The sequence below is a fragment of the Sciurus vulgaris genome, assembly GCF_902686455.1.
Source record: "Sciurus vulgaris genome assembly, chromosome: 8".
Taxonomy (NCBI): Eukaryota; Metazoa; Chordata; class Mammalia; order Rodentia; family Sciuridae; genus Sciurus; species Sciurus vulgaris.
In genome coordinates this window covers 152,571,608-152,595,407 of record NC_136468.1, presented here as the reverse complement: position 1 = coordinate 152,595,407, position 23,800 = coordinate 152,571,608, and the positions used below count along the sequence as shown (strand labels likewise).

Sequence of the window (23,800 nt, the reverse complement as noted above, 5' to 3'; positions counted from 1 at the left end):
ACAGCCAGCCCAGCTGCGGGATGCCTGGGCTGGTTTGGAGCCATTTCCAGGTACAGACTGAGGGTAAGTGTGTCTTCTTTAGTACAACACCCTGTACAGGAGCAGCCACAAGAAAACAACTGGGGAGTGGGAGTCGGGGGACACGGAGGGCTGTGACCTCATGAGCTCACCAGCACCTCAGCCTCCATGGCTCACACCAGCCTGAAACTACAGGAGGAGGGGTGCATATGAGTGTGTGCCAGATGTGTGCATGTGTGTGTTGGGTGTGTGTGTGTCTATGTGTGTGCTGGGCATGTGCCTATGTGTGTGTCCATGTGTGCTGGGTGTTCATGTATGTGCTGGGTGTGTGCATGTGAGTGTGTCCACTGCATGTGTGTGCATGTGTGAGTGCTGGGTGTGTGCATGGGTGCGAGTGCTTGGGAACATCCCTGGCACTTGGCTGTGGCACAGCCTTGGCCCTGTGCCAGGCCGTCCATCTCTGACCCTGGGATTCCTCCTCGCCTGCCTGCTCTGTCTCCTGCTGTCCTCTGGGTTCTGACTCCAGGTTTTTCACGGTTCCTCTGGGCGGATCTACGCTGGCCCCTTCACGAGGACAGCCCCACCTGGAAACCTGCGGCCTCCCCACGTCCTTCGGGGCAGCATAGATGACGTGCCTGGTGTTTGGCTGGTTCTCACGCTCCACGCGGGGCACACAGCGGTGCTACCTTGCGCAGCATCAGTGCCACATTTCAAACGAAGGGCGTGTGGGAGGAACGTGGGTGTCTCGGGGATGGCAGCCCTGGTACCACACCTGTGCCACTCTCGCCCGTTGACAGATGGAGTAAGCCCGGAGGGACCCGAGGTCGCGGCAGGGCAAACTCGTCACACGAACCTGAGGCTCCAGACACTGGACCTGACCTCGAGGAGTTCCTCTCAGACAAGTTCTGGACCTTGCTTATGACGTCAAATGTGACACTGAGGGACACATCTGTCCCTGTCCTCCAAAGAAGACACCGGTCCTGACCAGAGGCACGTCTGTGATTGCCGCACACGACTCTGTGCTCAGAGGCTTTGGGCCCAGCCTCAACTCAGGCGACCCTGAGCACCTTCCTGAACTTCCTGCTGCAGCTCAGACACAGGAGCAGGGACTCTGCACCAGCACCACAGGGTCCTTCGTATAATCACCCCAATAGCCAAAGTTCCTCGGCACGAACCAGAGGCAGGACCGGATGAGGGGAAGTTGGCAACTCACCAGCCTGTGCCTGAGATGAACAGTGATGAGAGGAGCCCCTGAGAGGTTCTGGGAGACGGTGGGTGGTGGGGACACCTCCAGGGAAATCAGGTAGCTGGCAGCTGACAGCACGCAGGCTCTGTAGTTGGCTGCCTCGGCAATCCTGGGAGACAAATGGGAGATCATAAGGAAGCGGCAGTGGAAGGGCGGACGGCAGTCAGAGCCGAGGACCAGCCGGCAGCCTCAGAGGTGCTGGCCCTGCTGGGTGGGACGCCAGCAGCACCACTCAGGGCTGCTGCACCCACAGGTCCTGGTGCTTACCTTCTGAACCTGTCTGCTGACTTTGATCCTTCAGCACCTGCTCTGTTGGAGGTGTGCACCAGTGCCAGGAGGGGGGAGGGGCCCTGCCTCACAACACCCAGGGGTGTGCAAGAACAGCAAGACCCAGACCACAACGGGGAAGCCCAGCAGCTGGGCTCGTGACCTTGGGCAGGTCGCCCGTTTGCCTGGGCTCGCCCTTCCCTGGTTAGGAAGCAGGGTGGTAAATGACCTGGCTGGGCTCTGCTGTTTTGCTCCCAGCATCCACCGTTCCTCTCCCAGGAAAGCCACCTCAGTTTCCCTCCAGGCGCCACCCCCTGCAGTGCATGCACTTGGACTTGATACTATCACTGGCTCAGGAGAAATCCCTCCACCCAGGGCCGAGGCAGGCCTGTGCCTCAGTCCTCAGGCTATGGTGCCCCGTCAGGGGTGAGCCACGACCAGAAAGATGCAAGGAGACGCAGCAGGACTCAGGTGGAGATGTTGGGTCAGTGTCACTTCACTAGACATCAGCTCCGAGGGATGGGGGCCAGGGAGGGCTTAAAACCAGAAAGGGAGGGGCTGAGAAGGGAGCCCACCCTAAGAAGGGCCTAGAGATGGAGCCTAGTAACACCAACTGGCTGCTGGATCAAGCTGATCCTGAAGCCAATGTCTGTGGAACTTTCAGCTCACATCACCCAACAAATTCCCCTTTTGCTTAAGGCCATTTAAGCTGTGTTCACTGTCACTTATAACCCAATCTACAGAAGCCTGACTAGCACTGATGGTACTGGCCTCATGGAGTAACAAGGCTGAAATGATATTCAGGGCCAGGAGCCTGGCGTGTAAGTTAAGGAGGTGCTTGTGTCCAGGTGTGGGAGTGCAGCCGTGGGAGACCCTTGGAGTGCACCTTTTCAACTCGTGTGTCCGAGGTTCCTGTTCACCTTGCCCCAACTCTGGCCCTAGCCGGAGATCAACAAGGATCTACTGCCGGAATCTGAACTTCAGACAATTACACTAGAATGGAGGCTGGTCACCTGGCCACCTCTGGACCCTGAGAGCACCCTGCATCAGCCCCGGGCACTGGCTGAGGATTCTGCAGGTCCCACGGGCATGCGCCCACAGAACTATCTGTGGGGCAGGGACATGGTCCTGGGAGCTGTGGGCGCTCGGCCCTCCCCTCCCTCAACTGGCTTTCCTAGTAACTAGATCAGGGTGCTGTGTCTGGTGACCCTGCTGGGACAGAACTGGTGAAGTGCCTCCATGCACCCTGTACCCACCCCAGGTCCTGCAAAACATGTCTCACTTGACTCCCTGAGGAGTAGCCTCCAGGAAGCACACGGATGATTCCTGGAATCGTGGACATGGAGCTTACGAAGATGACGCCCTGCAGAACCAACAGCCTCTCTGTCCTGAAGGAAATGGCTCCAGGGGACTCATCCGGACAGTCTGCCGCCAGGAGAGTCCTTGACTTCCTGTTCCAGCAAATGACAACGGACTGGGTCCTCGGTCTAACAATCCCACGTGAAAACGTCACTGACCCAAGCGAACCATCCACAGGACCACAGAAGAAAACACAAAGAAAAAGCACGGAAGGAAAGCCTGCCTCCCACCACGCCTCCATGCCAGCCCCAGGGGCCTCTGTGACCTGGCCTCCCCATCGGGGCAAGGCCCTGCCCTGCCCTGTGCCTCTTGCAGGGCCTCTGGACACCATGATTCTCAGATCTGTGACCCCCAAATAGTCTCTGCCCTTGAGGAATTTTGCCCTTGGGAATACACGGGGTGTGGCCCCAGTACAGGCAGGTCAGTGGGGTGTCACAGGTGAATCAGAGCAAGGACAGAGACCTGGCGCCCCAGTGCCAGTCCTGTCCTGCAAGGCAGGTCCCACCTGCCTGGGCCCAGGTGCCAGGCAGCTTCTTCCTGAACAACTGCACCAACTCATCAGAAACCAGGGAGGAGCACCCCTCCAGCAGGGCTAGGCCCACGACGCAAGCCGCAGGGAGCAAGGCTGTGAGCAGGTCCCGGACAGCCCCTCTCACCAGCACCTGCCTCATGCTCAGCACTGGTGGCCATCGCCATGGGACTGAGCCCACCAGGGCTCGGCGCTTATCTGATTTTCTCCCTGCTCCCCGGCTCCTCAGTACAGAGTAGGCACTCAGTACACAGTGAACCAGGGAAGGATCTGCCCAGGGCAATGACGGGACAGGTCTGCTGTCCTCCTGCTGCAGATGTGCAGACAGGCCCAGAGAGGCTGGGTCACTCATCTAAGGCCACACGGCCAGTCCCAGGTGGGGCTGGCGGCCTCCAGCCCATGCTCCTGAGCACTGCTCTGTCATCCTGTCCTGCGGGACTGCCAGGCCCCAGGCAGGAGTCCCTGAGCTGACCACAGGCCCATGGCTGGACCTGACTGATAGTGAACCAGCAGGCGCTGGCGCCTGGGGCACTCTGACTAGATGGTGGTCGTCAGGCGACGGCTTGGGGGTGTTGCCCGGATTCACCACCCAGCAAACGAGCACCGGCCTCTGCTGTGGCTCCCGAGACTCACTCTGTGCTGGCTGGCTGGATGTTGTTCAAGTAGTAGTGCACGGAGTGGTAGAGCAGGCCCACGATGGTGGTCCAGGCTGGGGACAGAGCACAGGTCAGACAGTGTCAACGTTCCAGGTGTGGAGAGAAGCACAAAGCCCCTGCCCAGTCACAATGCAGCCCCTCATGCCCTGGGACCTGGACAGCTCCTGGGGGACAACGGGCAGAATTTTCCAAGGCCAGGAAGCTGCAGCCGTGCAACTGAGTGCTTGGCTGGGACAGGGACTCCGGTTATGTCCCCAGACAACCCCAGAAACGTAGGTGCTGAGCTCCCAGGGAGGCCACAGACCCTTTAGGGGTACGTCCCTGGACAGACCCTCCCCTGGAAGGCCCCGAGGGGAGGGGTGGTGAGATGGCCCTCACCATTGACACTTGGCTAACCAGGCCTGAGCAGAGCTGGGAACAGGAGAGTCCCACAGGGAGGAACAGACTCACTTGAAGGCAGAATCCCAGCTTCCCCCACCTATTCCAGTTGTCAGTGGCTGGCATGGGATTAGCGCTTGAGGGACACCGCAAAGCTTGCACTGAGGGTGCCCGAGTACACCCCTTGGGCACACACTTGGCACACCCCTTAGGCACACGCTCTTAGAACACCCCATGAGCACATCCCTTGGGCACATCCCATGAGCACACCCCTTGGGCACATCCCATGAGCACACCCCAGGAGCACACTCCATGAGCACATCCCTTGGGCACATCCCTTGGGCACACTCCATTAGCACACCCCTTGAACACATCCCATGAGCACACCCCATGAGCACATCCCTTGGGGACATACCTTGGGCACATCCCTTAGGCATATCCCATGAGCACACCCCTTGGGCACACCCCTTGGGCACATCCCTTTGGCCCACCCCTTGGGCATATCACTTGGGGACATCCCTTGGGCACATCTCTTGACACACCCCTTGGGCACATCCCTTGGACACATCCCATGAGCACACCCCATGAGCACATCCCTTGAGCACACCCCATTAGCACACCCCTTGAGCACATCCCTTGAGCACACCGCATGAGCACATCCCAGGAGAACACTCCATGAGCACACCCCATGAGCACATCCCTTGGGGACATCCCTTGGGCACATCCCTTAGGCATATCCCATGAGCACACTCCTTGGGCATACCCCTTGGGCACATCACTTGGGGACATCCCTTGGGCCCATCTCTTGACACACCCCTTCGGCACATCCCTTGGGCACACCCCATGAGCACACCCCATGAGCACACCCCTTGGGCACACCCCTTGGGCACATCCCTTGGGCACATCCCTTGAGCACACCCCATGGGCACACCCCTTGGGCACATCTCTTGACACACCCCTTGGGCACATCCCTTGGGCACACCCCATGAGCACACCCCTTGAGCACATCCCTTGGGCACACCCCATGAGCACATCCCTTGGGCACATCCCTTGGGCACACCCCATGAGCACACCCCTTGGGCACACCCCATGAGCACATCCCTTGGGCACATCCCTTGGGCACACCCCATGAGCACACCCCTTGGGCACATCCCTTGGGCACACCCCATGAGCACACCCCTTGGGCACACCCCATGAGCACATCCCTTGGGCACATCCCTTGGGCACACCCCATGAGCACACCCCTTGGGCACATCCCTTGGGCACACCCCATGAGCACACCCCTTGGGCACAACCCATGAGCACATCCCTTGGGCATATCCCTTGGGCACACCCCATGAGCACACCCCTTGAGCACATCCCTTGGGCACACCCCATGGACTTACACTCTGAGCACACCCCTTGGGCACACCCCATGAGCACACGCCTTGAGCACACCCCTTGGGCACACCCCATGTACTTACGCTCTGAGCACACCCCTTGGGCACACCCCATGTACTTACGCTCTGAGCACACCCCTTGGGCACACCCCATGAGCACACGCCTTGAGCACACCCCTTGGGCACATCCCTTGGGCACACCCCATGAGCACACCCCTTGGGCACACCCCATGGACTTACGCTCTGAGCACACCCCTTGGGCACACCCCATGTACTTATGCTCTGAGCACACCCCTTGGGCACATCCCTTGGGCACACCCCATGAGCACACCCCTTGGGCACACCCCATGAGCACATCCCTTGGGCATATCCCTTGGGCACACCCCATGAGCACACCCCTTGGGCACACCCCATGGACTTACACTCTGAGCACACCCCTTGGGCACACCCCATGGACTTACACTCTGAGCACACCCCTTGGGCACACCCCATGAGCACACCCCTTGGTCACACCCCATGTACTTACGCTCTGAGCACACCCCTTGGGCACATCCCTTGGGCACACCCCATGAGCACACCCCTTGGGCACATCCCTTGAGCACATCCCTTGGGCACATCCCTTGGGCACACCCCATGTACTTACGCTCTGAGCACACCCCTTGGGCACACCCCATGTACTTACGCTCTGAGCACACCCCTTGGGCACACCCCATGAGCACACGCCTTGAGCACACCCCTTGGGCACATCCCTTGGGCACACCCCATGAGCACACCCCTTGGGCACACCCCATGGACTTACGCTCTGAGCACACCCCTTGGGCACACCCCATGTACTTATGCTCTGAGCACACCCCTTGGGCACATCCCTTGGGCACACCCCATGAGCACACCCCTTGGGCACACCCCATGAGCACATCCCTTGGGCATATCCCTTGGGCACACCCCATGAGCACACCCCTTGGGCACACCCCATGGACTTACGCTCTGAGCACACCCCTTGGGCACACCCCATGGACTTACACTCTGAGCACACCCCTTGGGCACACCCCATGAGCACACCCCTTGGTCACACCCCATGTACTTACGCTCTGAGCACACCCCTTGGGCACACCCCATGAGCACACCCCTTGGGCACATCCCTTGGGCACACCCCATGAGCACACCCCTTGGGCACACCCCATGAGCACACCCCTTGGGCACATCCCTTGGGCACATCCCTTGGGCACACCCCATGAGCACACCCCTTGGGCACGCCCCATGTACTTACGCTCTGAGCACACCAAAGCTCTTCCCACAGGGCACTCAGGAGCCCTGGGCCCATCAGCAGCCCCCACAGGACTCTAGATCACCCCTTGGGCTGCCCAGAGGGCCTAAGCACTGCACCCACCTGAGCTGCAAAGGGCCTCGCGGGGAATCTGGATGTAGCTCTGCCCATGGGCAGGGAAGCGGTAGTGAGGGGCACTCAGCATCCTGGGGAGGACCTTGGCCACAGAGAAGTCTGTGAAGAAGAGGGAGAGGAGGCGGGAGCTGAGCAGTGGGCTCGCAGCCTGAAGAGGGGGACATGCCACCTGCCTTTCCCTTCTAACCCAGCGATTTCCCTTGGGAGTGTCACTGCCCTTAGGAGACATGGCCTCAAAACACAAGGGCCAGAGCAGCTGCACAGGCGGAGTGCTCCAACCCAGGGGCAGGACAGACCTTATGCTGGGGCGACTCTCACCCCAAAGCCCTTCCTCTCTGTGCCTCAGCAAACTCGCAAGGATGCGAGACCACCCCACCGCTGGGTTGCTGACCTTATGCAAGCCCTGAGGTCCCATGGCTGGCATCAGGCTAGCACATCACTCACGTTGTGCACATGGGCTGAGGCCCACCTCCACCCTGCCTCTAACCTCACACTTCCCTTCAAGACACAATCTGGCAACAGAAGTGCAGTGTAGGCAAAGGCGAGTTCGCCACAGCTCCCGGTGGGCATGAGGCTGAGCACCAGCCCTGCGTCTCCCACCTCCACTCACACGCCCACCTGGCCCCTAGGACCCCAGCTACCTGCCATGGAGGAAGATCCCACGATGGAGACCTGGGGCTCACTGGCATGCAGGTTGGAGGACACGTGGCCCATGACAGCATCGATGGTGTCAATCAGGCCCAGCACCAGGACCTTGTCCTGTGAACAACACAGACATGAAGAAGCAGCAGGAGACAGGCAGACTGAGGACAGACACTCGTGCTTCCAGCTTAGTCAGCCGAGTGGCCACACCTGTCACCCCCACGACTAGGGAGGCTGAAGTGGGAGGGTGGCAAGTTCTAGGACGGCCTCAGCATCTCAGCAAAGCCCCATTTTGGAAAGCTGACCATGCTGCCTCACCATGCTGTGAAGAGGGATGAGCCACCTGACTCTGCCCCCTTCAGACTGGACAGTGGCTGCATCCCCGGCCTCCAGGGCCACAGAGCAGGAACATGGCACCAAGCTGGCCCAACACTGAGCATCAGCTCCTGGGGACTGGGAGGCTCAGACCCCTGGTCCTGGCTCCACTCTGAACCCTCCAAGGGATGCAGCAAGTCCCAGATCTGCCCCTTCCACTCCAGAGGGAGGGGTTGACACCCCAAGTCCCCTCTGGCATGAGGACACCAGCAGTTCTGGCCCACTCTCCATGGGGGCAGATGGCCGGAGAAGCCAGCTCCCCGAATCACATCTGGCCTCCTGAACTTGCCCTCCAAGAGCCCTCTGCGCTCACTGGTTTCACAAGGCAGGGAAGAACCTGTGGACACTGCCCCCAGCAAGGTGAGGCTCTCCTGGTCACGTGTATCTGCTCCAGCTCAGGGCACGTGAACACCTGGTACGGCTGCCGGTCCTCAGGCACAGGGCAAGGAGGAGGGCCTGCCTCGCCCTCCCTCGCCTGGCAGCTGCTCTGCCCCCCACCCGCCTCCCCCTCTTTCTGAGAAGCATCTGTCTGCAGCTAAGCTCAGCATTCTCAAACACACGCTCCAGGAGACCCTAATGAGCTGGAAATGGAACGCTGAGGCCAATTTTAGACAATTTCTCTTAGGCTCGTGGCCCAGTTACAATCAGTCGAGCACAGTTAGGCACGTGAGAGTCCGTGTCCCTGGCACCAGCCCTGGTGGGGCGCGGCCGATGCGTTTGCTCTCTGATGCACGTTGCTGCCTGCCTGAATCCAGGACGTTCATAACTATTCATGGTCTGCAGCAGATTCACATATCTTGCGGCACATTTTGCATTCCAAAAGAGCTAATTTAAATTGATACAGAAACTCCAACTGTCTGAGTCCTCCATGGGCTCCTCTCTGGATTCCCAGGGTGCAGTCTCATACACCAAGTCCCCTTGAAATCGCCAACCCCACAGGGCTGTGCTCTTTAAAAAAAAATCTGCTTCCGGTAAGATGGCATTGGTCTTCCATTCCTGACCTTTTCCCTCCCTTTGCCAATATTAAACACAATCTTATTCCATCTGAAATTGTTCAAATGAAGAGCCCATGAAATGCAGCCCTGGTGCAATCTCATTAATAAGCAGAGAATGAGATGTCACTCTGCCTCCTCTGGAAAATGCTTCCCAACGTTTCTAATGATGAGGCTTCAGGAGAAGGAGCACTTCAACCTACTGGTGTGGCCGGGCCCGGGCCTCCTCCCTCCTCCACCACACTGATAGCATCGGAAGCCCTGTGCTGCAGATAGCAGCGGACAGGCAGAGGCAGGGTCCAGAGTCACTGTGTGGGCTGGAGGCTCCTCAGAGCCCCCTGACTCCGTGTGCCACGCCGCTGCAATGTGGGCTCTATCGTTACTGTAGCTCAGCTTGTCCCACCCTGACTAGCATGATGCTGCAGAAGAATTCTCAGTGCCTTGGAACACATTCTTGACAGGATATGGAAAAAAGCAGGTGAAACCGGATATACGCTGCCTGTGGAATGTGTACGGAACGCGGGCGTGGAAACCAGTCTGCAAGGACACCTGCGGGACCAACGCCTCCCTCGTGGCATTGGGACCATCTGCACGTTCCGACTTCTCCACGACTACCTGTTGACTTATTTTATTTTAGAATAAATAAAGTCAGTAGGTCTTTTGGAAGCAAAATAAAAATGGCTCTACCTCCTCTATTGGATTCATGCCGAGAATGAGAGCTTCTCATTTGACGCTTTTACCCTGAGGTGCGAGCTGCTGCGAGCGGCTGCTCCCCTCAGTCCAAAGGTCTTTCAACATCAGACATGACTCCTTTCGCTATTCCCGATGCAAAAGTGTTGCCAAAAAGCATGTCCGGTCCAATACCAGCAAGGGACAGCCCTCGAGAAGAAACTGGCTGCTTCCTTCCTCAGAGCACAGGACCTGCACACGGCAGCCCCTGGGCCTCAACGATGCGTCCAGGCAAGATGAGCTCACGTGGCCCAGATGTAGGGACTACACGCTGCCCCACCCCTGGTGGACATGAACTGGTCGTTTGAGGAAGATAGAACCTCCCCAGGTGTGTGTTTGAAGATCAGATGTTCTTTGCCCTTACCTCTGACACGTCGGTCCAACTAGGCAGTAGGAACAGCTGGCCCACGGTGTTCAAGAAGGTCTAAAGGGAACAAGAGGACACTGCTCAGCACGGACCCCAGCCTCAAGTCAAGACCGTGACTCCCCCGTGGCCCCTGTGCATCTCCGATGACCACTGGCTGGGTTTGCACGCAGCAGGGAACAATCCGAGCTCACATTAGTGTATTAAAGCATCAGGCTCTTCTGACTTGCTTGGTATCATGGCCCTGTAAAGTCAGTGGCCAGCTTGGGGATGTCAGATTGGACACTGCTCAGTGTGGCCCAATGCCCTCTGCAGATGCCAGTTAAATTAGTGAATTAATTAAAAATCAGGACCTGGATTATGCTTTTCTTAGGGTGAGAAGCCAAACAGATGCTAACCCACTTGTGTTAATTGGAAATAACCTCTCCACAAAGCAGAGGGTACTCGGGATCTGTGGGGAAACCGACCTAAGGACACGTTTGGTCTGGCTCACTATTGTTCTAAATTAATGAAATTAGTTTCTAACGTTTCCAAATCGAGAGACTTAAGTGAAAATATGTGGCTTTCCTTCCTCCTTTGAAAAATGCAGAAGTTTGGACACTGCTCAGCCAAGTTCCCACTTAACCACAATCACCAAAGCTGAGCAGAGGTGCCGCTTAGCTGGGCAGGGGTCCCAGTTCCCCAGTCTCCGCCTCCCGCGCTACCTCGCACCTGTTTATTTCACCTGCCTCCCAGTGTAGACACCAGGATTATACTTAGAGCCTGAGCTAAGTGTCCCAACTTTCCTGCAAATGTCATTTCCAAAATAGCCACCCTGCTCCTATTCAGGGGACACAGCATCAAAACCCCACTCTTCCATACTGTCGGACAGATGTTTATTAAGACCCTGCAGCGCAAGCCTGCAGAGTTAACGACACACAGCATGGCCTGCCCTCGCTGGGCTGGAGCAGGGTCTAGACCTGCCTCGAGGGGCCAGGTAGGAAGGAGTTCCAGCTTCACAGGCACACATCTGGGCTGGCCTCGGAGCACAAGCAGCCGAGACATCAGTAAGTGGGTGAGCGTCTGTGCCAACAAAACTTTACGCTTAGAAACTGTCAACGGCCAGATATGGCCTGGGTGGGTAGGCACAGTGGGCTGGTTCCTGACCTAGAGCATCTATCTCCCCTGGATAGAAATATACAAACCACGTTTGTCCTTTTCAGGTTACCAAAAGCCACATTTTTAAAAAAAGAACATGGGAACTAATCGTGTATCTGACTTGGCTCAATCTCCGCACAACTCCTTTTTCTCAGCATGCAGTACCCTCAGGACTGCTAACCACACACTTCACAGCTGCGTGGGGCCCCAGGTTCCTGTGTGGCCTGCAGTCACCACACCTCCAGTTCACAGGAACCACAGCTCAAATGCCGCTTAAAAGCTCGACAGCACGTGTGACGGGCGGCCCCCTCCCGCACAGCACAGGAAGTGACCCCTCACCATCCTGTGTGATTGACAGGCCATAAGCCAGGACCCTACAGGACAATGTGGCCACCAAGCACTTACACCTGTCACTCCATCTGAGACTGGTGGCGTCTGGGGTAAATCTGTGTGATCTGTCTCCAGGGCACCAGAGACAGGCAACTTGTCCCTGATCCACACAGGGATCTCCACCCAGGCATCTCCACCCGGGCCCCAAGGCAGCATCCATCTTGGAGGCAGTTTTCATTCGGTCTACACATGATTTTTGTTTTGATGTTTCAGTTAGCTGCACACTTGTTCACATTGTGAGAATTCTCATTGTAAAACTCCAGGCAGGGGCTTCCCTTGCAAAACCAGAAGAGGTGACTGCAGATGAGCTGCATTTGACGAGCTGTCCCGCCCACCCTACTGCATCCTCGACTTTAATTGTCTGGTCCTTGAAGCCACTTGAGCTTCTCTGGCTTGTGAGGTTTAGCCAGGGGGAGAAGGAAGCAGAGCAGACAGGAAGTCGAGAAGCTGGAAATGGAAGCGCTCCCTAAGCAGACCTGCACTGAATTCCACCTTCCAAATGCACCTGTGAAAGGCACGGAGCCACCACACTGCATGTACCCTGTCCCCACCAGGCGTCCCCAGCCCCACACTGGGCTTGGCCTGGCCCTGGTCCTGGCTGGCTCTGCTGTCCCTCGTCACTCCTGCCAGCCACATGGCAGCTCCTCTGGCAGCTCTGAGGCCCTGCCGTGGTGGCTCACCTGCCAGTCACCCATCCGCCTGCTGTCACCGCAGTGCCTTGCAATTAGCAGCAAGAAGGTCACAGGGCTGGGTTCTGTGTTCCAGACCCGCCTGGAAAGCGCACAGACTGCCGGAAGGTTCTGAGGAGGGACTCTTAAACCAGCTCCCCGTACAGTTCTCAGGACTGGACACACCCAGGCTGCAAGCCCCATGGAGGCAGGACAAAGCCGAGTTCAGCCCTCAGGAATCCCAGGCCAGGTGGAGATGGGGCTACCCAAAGGCACCTACTAACTGGCCAGCCTGCTCATGGGTAGGCAGTGGAGGCTAATTCATCAACTGGTTCATGATTGGTGTTAACTCAACCAGCACAGCAGGGCTGGGGAGATAGCTCAGTTGGTAGAGCGCTTGCCTCGCAAGCACAAGGCCCTGGGTTCAATCCCCAGCACCACAAAAACAAACAAACAAACAAAAAAACAACAACACAAAAACCCAGCACAGCAGGTGCTGAGCAAGCCGGAGTCTAAGTGATGGAAGCACTGTGGAGTTCCTCCCGCCCTGGACGCCCCGAGCAGGACCCCAGCTGAGCGCCTACTGCACACCTCCGAGGACCCTTTGTGGGAACCACCACCACAGGAAGGCAGGGCAGACGCACCACGAGCGAACGCACACTCGGCACCAGCTGCATACGAGGCACCAGCTGCCACAGTGACCCCTTGTAGCCCAGCTCGGTACACAGGAGAGGGGTCAGTACTTATGAAGTGCTTCCTGCATCCTGAGGACTTCACTGAGCGCTGTAGGTGACCCTGGGATGCCCACTGCAGACCGTGGCCTGCAGCCCCAGCTGATTCAGCAGTTGACAGGCGTTCAGACCCAAATGTCTCCAAGGGCCAGGCGGGTTCAGGAAATGAAAGGCAGAGCCCTGGGGCTGCCCACAGCTGGCCAGAGCGGCACGCCACCTGCTCATGGTAGGAAGCGTGGCATCCAGCACTGACTTCCTGTGAAAGCGCCTGGTCTCTGCGGCCGGCTGTGGTGTGGCCGCGCGCTGGCCCAGGTCCACCACACACGGCCTAGAGTGCTTACCTCTGTGAGGTTCAGTGCTGTGTCCTCCGAAAGGGACTTGTTGGGCAAGCCACAGGACACATTGTGAAGGTAATTCAGCACGATTCCGGGTCGTTGGAAGTTCTTCCTCTCCTCTGTCAGGTTGGTTATGATGGGATGGTAGGCGTCAGTGGGCATCTGAAAGAAATTGGCCACATGAGCTTCTGCTGAGAACGGAAGCCACACGGTCTGTTGGAAGCCCAGGGGCCCAACTCTGGGCCACAGGCTTTCTGTTCCACAATGCCCATGGCGCAGTCCTCCCACAGGCCAGGCCCCTTCGTGAACTGTTGGCATGTGTGAGCATTTCACCCACGCAGCCTCCTTCTGAAACAGGACCCTTGACGGACGAAGCTAAGCACAGAGAGGCAATGGTGGCCCAGAGACCAGACCTGGGTGCATGCTCCAGAGTCAGCACTCTGTTAGGGACGTCTGCGAGCAAGGGAAGTTCTTTGGTGACAGAGGCTGGTTCCAGAGGGGAGCGCTCAATACCAGCTGAGCTTCCCTCGGACAGCAAAGGCACAGAGGAAGCTGAGCACGGCACAGAGGCGTCTCCCACTGCCCAGTAGAGGACCTTGGGGCCGTTGTCTCTGAGAGTCTCCATCACCATCTTCAGCACCTCAGTGACCGTCTTGCCCTCCATCACCATGAGCACCGAGAGCAAGGCCCAAAGTTGGCTTTCCCTGTGTCTAGCATTTCCTCCCAGACACTACACTGCCACTAAGGAAGAGCCCACGTCATCTAAGGGAACTCAGCCCTCCCGGCATCTGGCCCACCCAGATACATCACCCAAAGGGCCAAAGAAAGTGCACCTGCTCACCATGGTGTCTGCTGTGGGCGTCATGGAGAAACCTGGTGTGGAAGTCGACCAAACATGTTTTCCTAGAAAAAATAAGTAGCGCTTATTAAGGACCAAGACTGTGTCCCTTTTCCCCAAGGAAGGTCTGCCTTGGTTCCCGAGTTTAGCAGCTTGAGACACAGGGGACAGGCAGGGGGCTTCCAGGGGAAATGGCTGGGAAGGTGACGTCCATCTGCTTAACAGCTCACGCTGTCTTTCTGTTTGTATTCTAAATTGCTTTTGATCCCTTCATGCAAGTCTTCATCTGAAAGGACAATTTTATGCAAGGCGTCACTGATTTCAAAGACACAAAGAATGAAAAACAGACTTTGACTGCACCCACTAGACAGACAGGACCCTGGTGCTTCATCGGAGGAACGGGCGAACCAGGACCTCAGGGGCGGGGAGGCGGCTGCCCCAGGCCCGTGCTCCAGCCTTGACTTACTGAGGACCTTCAAGACTCAGGTGACCAGGCTTCCTCCATTCCCCCACTGACTTCCAACCCAGCACCTCCTGCTGGGTTGGAGCGTACACGTTTAACTTCACTGCTAGAAAACACCTCGAGGTGGCTGCAGGTGACCTGAGGAAGTGGGGTCGTCGCCCTTGTTGGCTTGTGTGAACTCTTGGATTTGGGTGGGGCCAGTGACTGGTGAAGGCAGGTGGCCACTCACAGGAGACCCAGGCCCCAGAACCAACCATATTGTTCTCCAAGCAAAGTGACGTTCATGGCTCAGGTGCCAAGGAGCCCCAGAGTGGCCACATTGAAGTCCCATTGTACCCAGGTGAGGTTACAAAATGAAGGGCAATTAGTCAGTCTGTCAGAGCTGGGGGTGGGCACACACCTGTCACCGGGCTACTCAGTTTATAGGCAGGAGGATGGCAAGTTCCAAGCCAGGGACAGAGAGACCCTAGCTCAGCATAAAGAAGGCTGCATGCGGCTCAGTGGCAGAGCCATTGCATAGCATGCACCAGGCCCTCGTCCCATCCCCGTACTGAAAAAGAAAACCAAAGTCTGCAGACCTGCCCACACCCCTCAGAGGCAAGCACCTGAGGCAGAGGAGAAGTGGGGCTCAGCCTTGTCCTCAGCCTGGCTTGGCCCCAGTGGCCCTCACCCTGTGAGTACACAGCCTTCTGTTTCCTCTGCTCCTCTCCAGAGGAGCTGCCACCCATTCTGGTGGCAGGGGTGGGGGACCCATCCAGGGTGACAATGCTCTGCCTTTGTGTGAATGAGAAAAGAGTGCCCCATCTGGACTGATCAGTCAGAAAACAGTACCTGCTCCAGCTAAAGGGATTGGAAGAGGCCACTTCCTCTGGACGGGCACTCAGAGAAACGTACGCCCCAGCACCTGCAGCCCAGCAGAGCTGCACGTGCACCCAGATCCTCATGCAGAGAGCAGCTGCCCCTGCTCCTATGACCCTGGTGCCATCGGGCTGGGTCTCAGTTCACATCAGTCTGGCACAGCATCCCGACCCAACAGTGCTGGACCAAGCCATGGCATGTCAGTCCCCACGGAGGGCCTCCAGGGGCTGCTAGGGTCCTTCTTCCCATTCATGCTTTACAGAACCAGATGGCCAGGTGGAATGGGACCTGGACAGCTCCAGGTCTGGTTCAGCTGGGCACAGGGTGTGTGCTCCAGGAGGCCTGCTAGCTGAGCCCCTCCTGCACCCCTGGAAGATGGAACATCATCTACTCCAAGTGCAGAGGACTAGGGAGGCCGAGACGGGACACGACCTGGCGCCCAGGGCTTGCTGCCACCACGAGAAGGGTGACCTGCAGCTCTCAGAGTGACAACTCCGCATCCTGGCAGCAGGCGGCAGGCCAACAGGGCTCTCTTCCGCTGGACACTCTGCGGGGCCTCACACCTCTCCTGTGCAAGGGAGGGCAGGCCCTTTCCTTGGTGGAAGCGGAAGGCAGGCTGTGAGGCTGCCGTGGACGCCGTCGGTGCCTGGGTGGCATCCGATTCCTCTTCCAAAACCAGCACCTTGACTGTCCCTTGGGGTCCCCTCTCCTGTGCTTTGGACGAGGCTGTCCGTGTTGCCATATCAAGGGTGGGCTCTGCCCAGTCAGCGTTTCCCACAGCCCCACCACAGTCCTGCTCACAGATGGCACACGGACCAATGTGGCCACTGAGTCAGGCCCAGCCTCGCTGCAGGAGGGGTCAAGAGCGGGCAGCCCCCTCCTCTGCTGAGGTTGCTGGAGGGAGACAGGCCCACGTGGTGACTGGTCTTTCTAAGTGGAAATAAGCGGCATGTTGCTTGTGGGCGCCATGAAACTGGAACTGTGAGGGATGGGAGAGCTGATTGTGGCCAGAGCAGAGGCATGGAAGCTCTGCCACTGCCAGCTGCCTTTCACAGCCCATCCTGCTGTGTCGCTGCGGCATCCCGGCGGGTGGGCATTCTCCTCACCCACGGTACAGAAGAGGCAGTGGTGACCTGCGAGATTAGGCCTAAGCCAGGCGGACTGCTGCTGCAGAGGCTGGTCGGGGAGGAGGCTGCCTAGGGGCCAGAAGGTCCCTACAGGGGGGACACAGACATCTGGACACTCCATGGAGGTGGTGGCTGCATCTTACCAAATGCCACAGGATTGTCCACTTACAAACGGTTAGTTGATACTATGTGAATCTCACCTCAGTGTTTTAAAAGGGACTTCCAGGTGTTCATGGCTCATCATGGCAGAGAAAAGAGCTGAGCCCAGGTACACACAGGCCATTGCTCTGAATGACTACTCTGTGCCAGGCAGGAAGAGGGCATCTTTGGGGCTCAAGGAGCCCAGCAAAGAAGGCAACATGTGGGAGGCATTGATGGGACAGACACACTGACGTACGGAATATGTGCCCTCCAAAGCCTGCCACGGTCACCCGCCCGCGCGCCCTGTGATCCCAGGAGAGCTTCAGTCTCTGCGTGCCTCTGGTAAATGCTTGTCTGTATCTTAGGGAGCAGGTGCTCTAGCAAGTGCTGTGCTGCAAAGGCTCACTGAACACCTCACACCCGCGACAGAAGCCGGGCACAGGGCACCCAGGAGCAGCACTGGGCCTGCCCGCGCCATGGCACTCACTGACCTGTGGCTGCCGTGAAGTACATCTCGACCTCATCTGGAGTCAAGGCACGTTCCCAGATGATGAACTCATCAAAAGCCCCGCTCTCATAGCGCTTGCTCTGGTCCTGCTCAGACCCAATCACCAGGTTGGCACTGGGCTCGCCGTAGGCGTGGGACACCTTCCCCCTCGGGTCAGAGGTGCTCAGCGTCCCGTTGACATAGACTTTTAGGCCCTCCTGGGATTTCCACGTAAACAGGACATGCGTCCAGTAGGGACCTGGAAAGGCACAGAGACAGCCATCCTGAGTGCCGTGCAGACGTGCCCGCACACGCGGCCTCCTCATGGCTGAGCGCACCCTGGGCCCACGACGTCACTGCTCCTCCTGGTAGGTCCTGACAGAGGCCGCCACACAGACCTGACCCTCCTCAGCCCTTTAGGGCGCAGGAGAGGAGCCGCCTTGCTGCCTCCCTCCCCCAATTCCAAAAGCAGTTCCAGAAGACTGATTGTTTTAACACAGGAGTCACAGATTAAATGCCCACAGACGAAAGTGATAAAATAGCTCTAAAGGCAGGACTTGAGCACCAGCCAATCAGACCTTGAGCCCACTTGAAAACCCACCCTGGTCAGGAACGAGGCCAGGTGTCATCCCTGCTCACAGCGTCTTCAACACCATGGGCAGTGCTGACCACGTAGCAGACAAAGAAAGAGATAAAAGATACACACGCACACACACAAACATGCACATGCACAAATACACACAGAAACACATGAACACATGCATACATAGACACACAAACACAAATACACACACATGCACACAAACACAAACACAAACACACATGCATAAATACACACCCAAACACACACACATGCACACACACATAAACATGCACATGCACAAATACACACAGAAACACACGAACACATGCACACGTAGACACGCAAACACAAACACACACACATGCACACACACATACATGCATAAATACACACCCAAACACACACACATGCACACACAGACACAAACACACATGGGTTAAGAGGGTATGATAAAGTTATCTTTGCAGATGGCTTAACTATATGAAGAAAACCCAAAAGAATAAGAATAAAGAAATAACCTTCTGAAACCGATATGTGATTATAGCAAGATCAATGAATACGAGGTTAACATACAAAATCAGTTCCCTTTCTATATGCCAGAAAAGGACAAATGGGATTTAAAATTTAAAAATACCGTATCATTAACATTGGTACTTAAAAAAAAAAAAAAAAGAGAGAGAAAGAAAAGAACAAGAAATACTTCAGTATAAGTCTACCAAAAGCTGCATAAGATCCGCGGAAAACCACAAAAGGCCAATGAAAGAAACTAAATAAGAATTAGAACAAATTAAAAAAAAATACTTTTTCTAAAAAAGAACTAAATAAATAGAAAGATATCCCATGTCCATGGATAGGTGGACTCAATAATGTCAAGATGTCGTTTCTCTCTGTGTTGATCTATAGATTAAATGCAATTCCAATAAAAACCCCAGCAAATTACTTCATGGACAGCAACAAACTGATTATAGAGGTTTACATAGGAAGGCCAATGCCAAAAGAGTCACGCACTATCAGGGAGGAAAACAGAAGCAGGATGGGCTCTTCCTGCCTTGGAGACTCAGTAAAAGCCACAGCACTCAAGGCCAGGTCATGCAGAATTATGCGGGCAAGGTAGAGAGATGCACCAGTGGATAGGGTGGATGACTCAGAGCCAGACCAGCACTGACTGTCCACTGACACTCGACATGAGGGCAAAGTCAATACCCTGGAGCAAAGCTGGCCCTTCCAACCAGTGATGCCAGGCCACTGGACTCTCAGTGCAAAAGTAAAAATAAATAAACCTAGACACATCTCTCACCATGGCAAAATCAATCCAAGAGGCATGGCAGGCCTAAAAGGAGAACGCTAAGCCCTGGCACTCCTGGAAGTTGACAGGCTGGATGAGCTCGGGCTGGCGATGGCTGTCTAGCTATGGAACCAAAGGCACGATCCACTGAAGAAGCGACCAACAGGCTGGACTTCACTGAAACTTTAAAACCTCTTTCTGCAAGATAGGGTTAAGAGAAGGCCAGCCACAGATGGAGAAAATATTTGCAAAAGACGTAACAGACACTGCCATCCAAAATACACAGCTGTACCTCAACAAGAAGAAAACAAACAGGCCCAAGGTCTGGGCAGATGCCCCCCGGACCCCAAGGGTGTACGGCACCAGGAGTGGACCCAGGTGAACGCCGGGCCTCTCCCTGCCCCCTGCTCTCTGAATCTACAGCCTCCACACCCAAAACACTTTCCCCAGGGGGCTGGGGGGATGGACCCCTGCCCTCCGCACGCAGCTTTCCATCCACAGCCACAGGTGAGCACCTGCTGTGTCACCCTGCCCTGGCCGGAAACCCAGGTTCTCAGAGCCACGTGACCGTGACCACCACGAGGCCCGCTCGGGCGGCAGGGCCCAGGTCTGACCTGGCAGCAAGCCACATGTCAGAGGCACACCCTGCCCTCCCCGTCGCGGGCCCAGGAAGCCCTCGAAGAAGGAGCTCCTGTGGAGAAAGTGTGGTCACTATGCACAACAGGGTTTTGGTCAGCCCTACAGAAGAACAAAAAAAAAAAAAAGAACAAAATTATGCAAGAAAATGGGTGGAACTTGAGAGCGTCACATTAAGCGAAATAAGTGCTTTCTCTCCTGTGGAAGCTGGAGAGGGGACAGGAGAAGACAGGTGGGGAGGGGGCTCAGGGAAACGGGAGGGAGGTCAGTAGAGTGGAGGGGACCAGGGGAGGGAACGGGAGGTGGGGGAAGTGCTGGGAGCCGGGCTGCCGGGTTACCCTGCAGTGTGTGTGCGTGTGGGAACATGTAACAGCACATCCCGTCACTGTGCGCAACCACGAGGCACCAGCCGAGGAGTGTGGGGAGCGGCGTGTGGCACTCACCTGGGGGGCTGAAGGTGGCCTCCCACGTCATGGAATTCTCCCGTGTGTACAATTCCACGGAGCCTCTGCCGCCTGTGGAGCAGACTTTGAACCCGTCAGAGATGACCTGTCCCCCGTATGCAGAAGGGATGGGTCTAGACTGTTCTCCTTGTATCTTCCAGAAGAAGGAGAATGTGACCCCTGAGAGAGACAGATGGGTCAGTAGAAGGACGAGGAAAGAGCTACAAAGAGCCAAAAAAGCACCTGGCACTCTTAGACACCATCTGTTAGGGCTCACAGGATGCCGGGCACGTTTCTAAGGGTTTTATGTGAATTGTCTCTTTTTCTTTTTCTGGTTTTAATGAAACCTAGGGGTGTTCTACCACTGAGCTACACTCCCAGCCCTTTTTATTTTTTTATTTTCAGATAGATTCTAAGTTTTTGAGGCTGGCCTTAAACTCATGATCCTCCTGCCTCAGCCTCCCAAGTCACTGGGGTTACAGACGTGCATCACCAAGCCCAGCTGAATTGACTCTTTTTAGAGTGCAGTAACCCTGCTGGTACCCCCTTGGCACAGAGGAAGCCACGGAGGCCAGTTTGTCCAAGACCACCAGTCCAGTGGCCAATGGAGATCGAAAGTGGCCCAACCGGAACAGAAGCACACACCAGCCTGGGCTCCTCCCCTTTGTCCAGACACATTGTGTGGCACTCCCCCCAAAATCTCCTCCAGAAGTGTATTTTCAGAGGAAGGAACTATTCCATGCACACACTTACCAGCAACATTTTTAACAAGTCAACCACCTGTGAGCTTCCTCCCGTGTCCGTAGAATTTTCCACCCCGTCATTTTTGTTTCTGAGCTGCGCTACATCCTAAACAGGACTCACAGCTTTTTTAAACAACCCCATTGTCGAGCCTTAGGGCTTTCTTCAAACCTCAGAAGGAATACTCCAAACAGAACTGGAAGCTAATTCTTTTGCATACCTCAGACCGTATTCCTTTAGGATAAACCCCGGTGGCTACACCGGAGCTGGCGGCCTCTCTGCTGCTTCTCTGCATCCAGGTTCCTCGCCCGCCTGCCTTCCCGGGTGTGCGGGAACGCGGCTCTGTGGCACGTGCGTGTGTGCCAAGCTGGCCACCTGCTGCACTCCACGGCGGGGAAACTGAGCTGCCTGCCTGGTCCTTCCTTCCCTGGACGGCACCGTGGTGACAGACAGTGACCTGCCCAGAGTTCATCCAGCAGGCCAGGCTGGGCAGAGGGTGCATTTGCCCGAGGCCTTATTTACATAAATGGCAACAAAGTCACTTTAGGTCTGACCTCAGACGAGGTTGCAGACCGGGTTCTGGAAGCCTCTGAAGGCACGTGACCTTGGTCACCCGTGTGGAACAGCAGCCTTGGCTGCCACCCTTGGGCAATGCCTCGTGAATTAATGTGTCATGTCCAGGCCTCTAAAGGCCTGGGAGGGTGGCCTGCACTGTAAACGTGGGGGTTCAAGCTGATGCTATTAACAGAAACATGGAAAACAGCACAATTTTTATCACCCCGGCTTGGAATTTCTCCACTGAATTTTTTCACAGAAGAGGTTTTGATTTAGTGTTCCCAACCAAAGAAATGATAAGCCTGCGGGGGACAGACACGCCCATTATCCTGATCTGCTCAGCGTCCGTTGTACACATGCATGGAATGTCGCACTGTGCCCGTAAATACGTACTGCTGTGGTTGGTCAAAAACAAAAAATTTGTTTAGCAATGAAGAATCTCAAGAGCTGGAGAGGACCCAGGCTTCCTGGACCTATGGGAGGCTCTGCATGGAGTGTGAGCCACAGAGGGTCCTAGAGAGCAGAGCCCCAGAAGAACACGTGACCCGTCCCCACCAAAGGAGGTGCCACTTCAGGAGTAGGCCGTGGCATCCAGACAGGGCCACACGTCACACTCGCCCCTGCCCCCTTGGCGTGGAGGAAGAAGGGATGTGGGGCCGGACCAGCTCCTTCCTCTCCAGTCTGCCTTGCGCTGTGGCAGCACAGAGGCCAGAACAAACCCCAGCCTTCCTGCATCTCCACACTCAGAACAACCAATTTCACAGGGAAATGAGCACAGTGCATTATGAAATTTTGTTATGAAACGTATTCCCAGTAGAATTCATAGAAGTCAATTTTTTTTCAAAACTTCGCTGCATTTAAAAATTCCTTTCACTCAATTAAAAATAATCCTGTCTTGGCCTAATGTCTCTCTGTCCAGGAAGAAAAATAAAAATAAAACATTCAATACAGCATCAGGTAAGGGTCAGGTAATAAAAATTAAAGTGAAAAGTGGGGCTGGTGCCGTGCCAGGGCTCACAGGGCAGGCGGCCCTGGTGAAGGCCGTGCCTTTCATGTTGGCAGGACTGGGCTTCCAGCGACCTCAGGTTGCGTCTCCTGAAAAGATGTGCAGGGCTTGCGAGTGCCACATGGGGCCAAGTCTTGAACGTGGTCCTCAACACAGAGGAGAGAAAAGAGAAGGGAACAGGGAGGAGCACGGTGCCAACCAGGTAGGGCCACACTCCGCCTGGGCACTGAATCCCAAGTCACCCAAACACTAAGGAAAGGCCTTGGACAGCGGATGGGGAAGCAAGCCCAGGAATCAGACGTGGCAGGCGGCAGAAAGGTTGGCCACGGGCGGCCAACACAGAAGACGATGAGGGGCAGGTTTGCAGCACCTGGAGCAGATGAAAAGTCCCTTCCCTCCACGTGGACACACGCTGCGCCGAAGGCCTGACCTCCAGGATCCAGTGAGAGCTTGCCAGCAGCAGGCGGGCTCTGCCTTGACCTTCACAAGGGCCACTCTTCCTCCTCCCAGCATCTCTAGTCCCAGGTCGAGGGCACGAGGACTGGGCCTTGGAGGGGCTGCCTGCCAGCCTCCCGCAGCATCCAGGCAGGGAAGGGCTGGACTGCCCTGGACACAGACTGAGTCACTCGCCTCTTGAGAACAGAGGCCTGTGGATGTTCCCTGCCCTGGGCCCGCAGCTGTGAGTGACCGGCCCAAACCTAGCCTGGAGGGGCAGGAGGCCTTCAGGGGCCAAGTGTCGCAGGCCCCCTGGCTGCCAGCCTGGCCTCCCATCAGAAGCCATAGGACGCAGGTAGAGGGCAGATGCCCAGAGAGCTCCGTGTACTTCCAACAAGATGGCTGGGAGTGGACAGGAGGGCTGGCAAGAAATGCACAGACCAGAGTCCACTCAGACACACGGAGTGTGAGACTCAGGATGAAATGACCAAAAGAGACACTGTTGAGACCTCAGGCTGCCACAGTGGCCACGGGTGATCCCAGCAGCTCAGGAGGCTGAGGCAAGAGGATGGCAAGGTCAAAGCCAGTCTCAGCAACTTAGTGAGGCC

The 23,800-nt window shown here is 56.4% G+C and overlaps 1 protein-coding gene across 2 annotated transcripts in view; it reads right to left on the bottom strand.

Moving 5' to 3' along the window:
* Positions 1-23,800, bottom strand: part of ADGRD1 (adhesion G protein-coupled receptor D1) — a 102,582-nt gene that overhangs the window by 61,181 nt on the left and 17,601 nt on the right. For both annotated transcript variants that reach the window (XM_079152483.1, XM_079152484.1), the window contains 9 exons: positions 20,456-20,635; positions 17,513-17,767; positions 14,436-14,497; positions 13,601-13,756; positions 10,334-10,393; positions 7,873-7,990; positions 7,220-7,330; positions 4,053-4,128; positions 1,232-1,373 (listed from right to left, as the gene is read on the bottom strand). In XM_079152483.1, the coding sequence (XP_079008609.1) occupies positions 1,232-1,373; positions 4,053-4,128; positions 7,220-7,330; positions 7,873-7,990; positions 10,334-10,393; positions 13,601-13,756; positions 14,436-14,497; positions 17,513-17,767; positions 20,456-20,635 (1,160 nt within the window). The remainder of the gene's footprint in view (positions 1-1,231; positions 1,374-4,052; positions 4,129-7,219; positions 7,331-7,872; positions 7,991-10,333; positions 10,394-13,600; positions 13,757-14,435; positions 14,498-17,512; positions 17,768-20,455; positions 20,636-23,800) is intronic.